General features: G+C 42.9%; 1 protein-coding gene across 1 annotated transcript; it reads right to left on the bottom strand.

The window, feature by feature from the left end:
• Positions 1-525: 525 nt before the first annotated feature.
• LOC115922509 lies at positions 526-5,210 on the bottom strand. Its single transcript, XM_030981472.1, has 5 exons — positions 5,171-5,210; positions 2,668-3,012; positions 2,016-2,280; positions 1,213-1,340; positions 526-885 (listed from the first exon to the last, which is right to left on the bottom strand). Exons 1-5 carry the CDS (start codon positions 5,208-5,210, stop codon positions 662-664), a joined length of 1,002 nt encoding a protein of 333 aa, XP_030837332.1. The 3' UTR covers positions 526-661.
• Positions 5,211-6,020: the final 810 nt, after the last annotated feature.

Genomic DNA, 6,020 nt, shown 5'->3' with positions numbered 1-6,020 from the left:
AAGGCTTGTATTTCCGTAATTTTATTAAACGAATTTGTTTTCACTGGGTGCCTGTCGTAGCAACAAGCAGAATTGACAAAAGACTTATCTCCGTTTCGTTGACAACTAGCCATGCATCAAGTCTTTCGTCTTCTTTGTGCATGGCTGATTTAAAAAAACAAAAACAGAGTTAAGTCTTCTGTCAACTCTGTTTGTTGCTACGGCAGGCAGCCAGAGAAAATGAACTCGTTTAATCAAATTATGGAAATGCAAGCCTTTTTTAAAACAAACAGAACTTTGTTATTCCTGGCTCATTTTTTTTCTGATTGAGGTGTCATATGAAAGGGCAGAAATTGAAATTTCTAGAAATGTTATTCTCTCTTTGAAGATATACCGCCTGCCAAATGACTTTTTGGTTTCCTCTCTTCAAAGTGTTTTAAATCGCTCATGCATTAAATATGCATCATATGAGTTGCACAAATATGTGTCATTTTTTAATCATTATAAATGTGATTAAGTTATGATAATACATCGATAATTCTCGGTTCCGTTTTTTATGGGACGCACTGTATAGCGCTCGATCCACATCAGCTGAAAGCTTATCGGTTCGGATCTGAATTAGTTGTAAAAAGGAGATAGAAAGCAAATATACCAAGCATTAAGTTCGAAAGTATAGTGAAAATTATATATCTTTGGAGGGACTGGCAATAGTTACTATTTTTTCTCTCGAAATTATACCTTCTGTTTCTAGTGCGGCGCGATGGTCATGATACCAAAGTTTGACGTCAGTGCCATAGCGTTTCCATGACAACACGACTAGGGAAAGGAGGATGATCATTGTTGTAACCACGACCACGGCCACAATGGTTGTGTGCGTGACTTTGACTACATGTTCCTCTGTGGTCGCTGTAAGAAAGTAGATAAAGAAACACGCACGTATGAGATGCTGATAACTGTAATGTGATCGAGAGCACTGTGGTATTACAGGTGGAGGCTCATGATATGACAGGTCCCGGGTTCAATCGTTGCTCGGTGCTTGATATCTTTGGACGAAATGTTTCATCCCTCTGGTCCTATGTGTATAAATGGAGACCTTGCAACGGTTGAATGGTAATAGCTCCATCTGTAATAAGTCTACCCTGGGTAATAAACCAAAGACAAGAAAATAAATCAAAGACAAGCCAAATCGTCGTAAAGTCGTTAAGTGTCTACACGGTCTAAGGATATTCTTACCAAGCGAGAGTGTAAGGTTGACTTTCGTTATGTACTGGGAGATCTTACACATGACCTGGTATATCCCCAAAGCCTCTTCAGTCACATTAGTGATGTTCAGCCATGTAGACAAAATCTTGAAAGGCTTCCTGGGTAAAGGGAGTCAAGTATAAAGAAATGCCTAAACATGTACACCACCATTACACATGTACGTCATGGATTCTCGAAAATCGATTTCAACCAATGAAATGAAATTTGTATGAATTGATGAATCGTATCCGTGCCAAAAGGTTATTTAAAACAAGATAAAACATGAATCATAACTTCTTCTCGCATTGAGTGATAATCCGTGGTGAGTTAAGGATTCCCTGGCAGTGGGGGAAGGGGTGGGGGAGGGGGCAACAGTCTGAAAGCTCTCGGACAAGCAGAATAAATGTTATATATTTCAAGAGCTGAGTTTTCTGCCGGGAAGGAGACACATCTTCTTTGCATACTCCATGCGTTTTAAGATATGCCAGGTTGGGTTTTGCCGAGTGGTAGGGGGTTGGTAGGGCACGCCTCCCCCAAAAATTAGCCATGCTGTCATACAGCAGTTTAGAAATTTGTTTTTAAACCCACTGCATTTGGCAAGCGATTGGAAACGCACAAAATATTATTTCAAAAATGAAGCAAAACAGAACTGTTTACTTGTTTAGAATTTGCTTCGGTGGGCAACTACCCCTTTGGCTGAACTATACGCACTACAATTGTGTTTTGCCCCCTTGAGGTCAAGGTCTGGATACGCCCCTGGTAAGAAGTTAATAAAAACGAAAAATCTTGCTTACCTTTGACAAGTCTGAGTTTGGGTGACATTTCCGTCTTCTTTTCGGCTCCCATATGAGAACTCCGTGCCATGGATCTCATAGAAGTCCACGTTTTCATATATCCCGTTGGTCTGATTCAGTTTTTTCCAATTATGCTGCAAAAGAAGATCGTATCGATACTTGAACTGGCAGAAGAAGGAGGCGTTCCCTCCAAGAACGGCCATCTGATCCTTGCACACAGCGTTGGACGATTGATACGGGATTGGTTTGTTGATCCAAGGGCGCTCTGCACAGAGATGGAAGAGTGAGAATGAGAATGAAAATGAGGGAGAAAGACAGAGAGAGAAAGAGAGGGGGTGGGGGAATAGGGAGGGGGTAGAAAGAAAGGGAAAAAGAGAAAGAGAGAAAATGTTATAACTATCATTATTACTATTAGCATTATTATTGCCATGGTTATTATTATTATTGTTTTTATTATCATCATTATGATATTTATTATTATCAATAATAACATTAATGTTAATATTTTTGTTATCATTATGATTGTTATTATTGTCAATGATATTATTATTGTGATATTATTATTACCATTATAATCTATATTATTGTTATCATTATTATCATTATTATTCTCCTTTTCAGCGCTTCACCCTTCATCTCCCGCCCTGCCTACCTTGGATACGCATGTTGATACTCCGATTAATATTCCTCACACCGTTCGACACCACGCAAGTGTATTTTCCTCCAGCGTCGATGTCTGTGGAAAGGAAGTTGAGCGTCTGGTTGCTGTGCTCTAGCTTATACTTGGTGTCGGAGTTGTGGCCCAAACTCCAGGAGTCGTACGGGATGTCATTGAAGAACCACTGTATATTACAGAAGTGGAGGCTCTTACACTGGAGAAGACGGTGCTGGCACTGGGTGGAGAACACCAGCTTCGCAGTCTCTTCCAGAAAGGAAAGCTTATCTGTGAGAGTGGAGTAATGCAAACGTTTACTGGGATCAGCAGGAGATCGAATACCTCACAACCCAAGGAGTTAACATCATATGAAAAAGAGTGTAATATATAAACAAATCATTTTTAATTTTACAATCAATTTGATATAACAATGGTTTATCAAAGACAAGTTACAAGTATTATACCGTGTAAAGAATGAACACACAAAGGTGATGAAACATAAGCATAGAGCGGAATCGTTACAACACCTTATAATATGCGATAGATGAGAAATAAAATTCCTAAAAGGTTGTGAACTATTGACACTTTTTACAAAGAACAAGAAGAAAAAAACTAGAAAAAAAGAAGTATAGTGATAAGTCAGTAATCTTCAATGATCTTTTTAGCACAAAGGCCTCTTATCACTCATATTCCACCCGTCAATACGCAGATTTTCATCACTTTCTTCCCAAAACTACAATCAGTCAACATTCCTTAAGTTTTAATGGAATTAAGTTGCTATGGTCATAAATCAGAGCAGCGACCGACCGATTAGTAGCCTGCTCGGTCGCCGTTGGAATTTAGGCATCGCCCGACGATTTTGTGGAGAAGTCGAGCAGGCTGTAGAGCCCCAGCGATGCCTGGGCGGTGCCCTGTCGATTTCCCGTCGGTCGCCGGTCGATTTTAGGTCAAAACTGGGCAAAATTGGAGAGCTTCTCCGAGCGGCGTCCCGGCAGTGACCGACCGATGACCCACCGATACCCGAGCGGTCTCCCACCGGCTACCGGCTTACTATAAGAAAATTGCCCGGCAGCCGGCCGGTGATCGGCGGGGCGCCAAAAAACGCTCGATGCCCGGGCATTCGCCGCCCGGACATCGACCTAATCGAGCGTTCGCCGTCGAGCGATTTAGGTCAAAAATCTAGGCCGCTGGGTCAAAGGCTGCTGACCGATTTTGAACTCGCCGCCCAGTGACCGACTGATCTCCCAGCGGCGACCGGCCGACGACGAAAGGGCGGCGAACGCTCAGCAGCCTTTGACTTAAGGAGCTCTCACACTCTGCCGTGTAGGCCTACCGTCCACCTGCCGGGCTATTAAAAAAACAACAGAGTCCCGAACGTTGGGTTTTGAGCGAACTTGTCCCCGGCCCCCAAAAAAAATTCATAAAATTAATCTTTTCACCGTTTTGTTGCCATCTTCTGACCGTTCTCACCGGGCGCATACCGGGTGTTGAACGTGCTTCTACCGTCTTCACCGCCCAGATTGACTTTTGTTGAAAATTTTGGCCGTTTCCATACCGGGCCCATACCGGGTCTCGAACGTGTGCACCGGGTTTGTAGCAGCCACCTACCAGTCACTTAGCGTCCCCTCACCGCTCGGAGCGTCCTGTGAGCGAGTCCCCGGACTGCTGACGTCATGACACGACTGCCATAAATACCCCGATTTGAACGGCAATGGTCAGTCCGCTCTCCATTTTTCATCACCGTTCTGTAACGGGTTATGAGCGTGTTGTGAACGTGTTCATACAGTGTGACCGTTTTCATAACGTATTCATACCGTCCTCTTGCCGCTTACTTGCGGCCGGTGCCAGCCGGCCAAAGTTTTGAACATGCCCAAAACTTTCGCCGGGTCCCACCGGGTGTAACGCCCTATTAACGTGTTGCCCGCTTTGATAACGAACCACCGTGTGCCCTCGCCGTTCTCCACCGTCCGCAGACATTTTCGCGCACTGTGGCGCACGGTAGGCCTACACGGCATAGTGTGAGAGTCACTTTAGCGGCTTCGATTTTTGACCTAAATCGCTCGACGGTGAACGCTCGAATAGGTCGGTGCCCGGACAGCGACCGCCCGGGCACCGAGCGTACTTTGGGCGGCGAGTGAAAGTGAGCAGGCGCCGCCCGAATTTTAACTCCGCGCTAAAACTTCAGCAGCGACCGAGCCATGCCCTAAAAACAAGCGGTGCCTGGGCGGCCGCCGCTTGGCGAAATTGGCTCAAAACTCGCCGCCCGGCCGCCGAGCAGGCTACTTTTAGGTGATGTGATCATAATGGAATGACCTAGACAATGATATTTAACTTAGCTATGGTCATGCATTAATTAAGCATTTTCTTACATTTTATTTCATTCAGCTTAGGTAATTGTATTTTTTCAAGTTCGAGTTCGTTCATTCATTTCATTTAAACAAAACAGCAAATGCAAATAAACATACAAGTATATATACATACAGTTGTAGCGTCTACTTACTTCTTTCAAGGTCCTCCACACAATCCGTTGCTGCAGTCATGATCTGATTCCCGAGAACTGACCAAATACTAAGCGATAGGAGTACAAGTCGTCTCATTACTTCCAAGTCCCTCATATTATCATTAATGATTCTCCAAGCAGATGATTCGAAACTCAACAAGTTGAAAATTTTCTTTTTCTACAAGCCATTGACGAATTAATAGTTAATTTAGCAATACCCTCGCCGGAGCCGCCTTGAGAACCTTGCGCGGTGGATATGATAAGAAAAATAAAAATGGAATAGAATTGCTTCCGTTCTATTTGGAGGCAGTATACAACGGAAATCAATGGATACATTACTTTTGCTTTGTGGTACTTTAATCAGTGTTTATATTATACGCCGTTAGATTTTGCAACGTAATTGTGGGCTTGTAAGTTTGTTCAGGCTGCAACCTCGAAACCATTGCAAGGATCGAAGATAGCTGAAAGCAAAAGTGAAACTCAAACTTTCACTGATGATCTATTTCTTTCTACTTTTTTTCGCGTGCAATAAAACTAGCTTCATATCCGGGTGGACTGCCCTTTATGTGCATCCGGATATATATAAATACATTTCGTATTTGTTTAAAAAATCAGGACTAGAAGAAATTGGGGATAGAGCATTTGCATCAGCAGCTTCTTCTCAGTGGAATAAGTTACTGTTTTCTCTTCTAACAACCAATACCTTTCAAAATGTTAAAGTCATACTTAAAGATAAAGTTGAGTTCTGGTCATGCGATTGCATTGTGAAAGAAACGGTGTGGAATCAAACAGAAAAGTTATTATGTAGCATTAGTAGTATTGGTGTGTACTGTAATCATTATGGTGCCTT

The sequence above is a fragment of the Strongylocentrotus purpuratus genome, unplaced genomic scaffold (assembly GCF_000002235.5).
Source record: "Strongylocentrotus purpuratus isolate Spur 01 unplaced genomic scaffold, Spur_5.0 spur5_scaffold_12, whole genome shotgun sequence".
Taxonomy (NCBI): domain Eukaryota; kingdom Metazoa; phylum Echinodermata; class Echinoidea; order Camarodonta; family Strongylocentrotidae; genus Strongylocentrotus; species Strongylocentrotus purpuratus.
This window is presented reverse-complemented; position numbering and strand designations above follow the sequence as displayed.

Coding starts and splice junctions, on each gene's coding strand:
- LOC115922509 (XM_030981472.1), bottom strand. CDS start 5,210: ATGACTGCAGCAACGGATTGTGTGGAGGACCTTGAAAGAA. Junction 1,341..2,015: donor CAAACTCAGACTTGTCAAAG/GTAAGCAAGATT, acceptor CCCTTTACCCAG/GAAGCCTTTCAAGATTTTGT. Junction 886..1,212: donor CAACCTTACACTCTCGCTTG/GTAAGAATATCC, acceptor ACTTTCTTACAG/CGACCACAGAGGAACATGTA.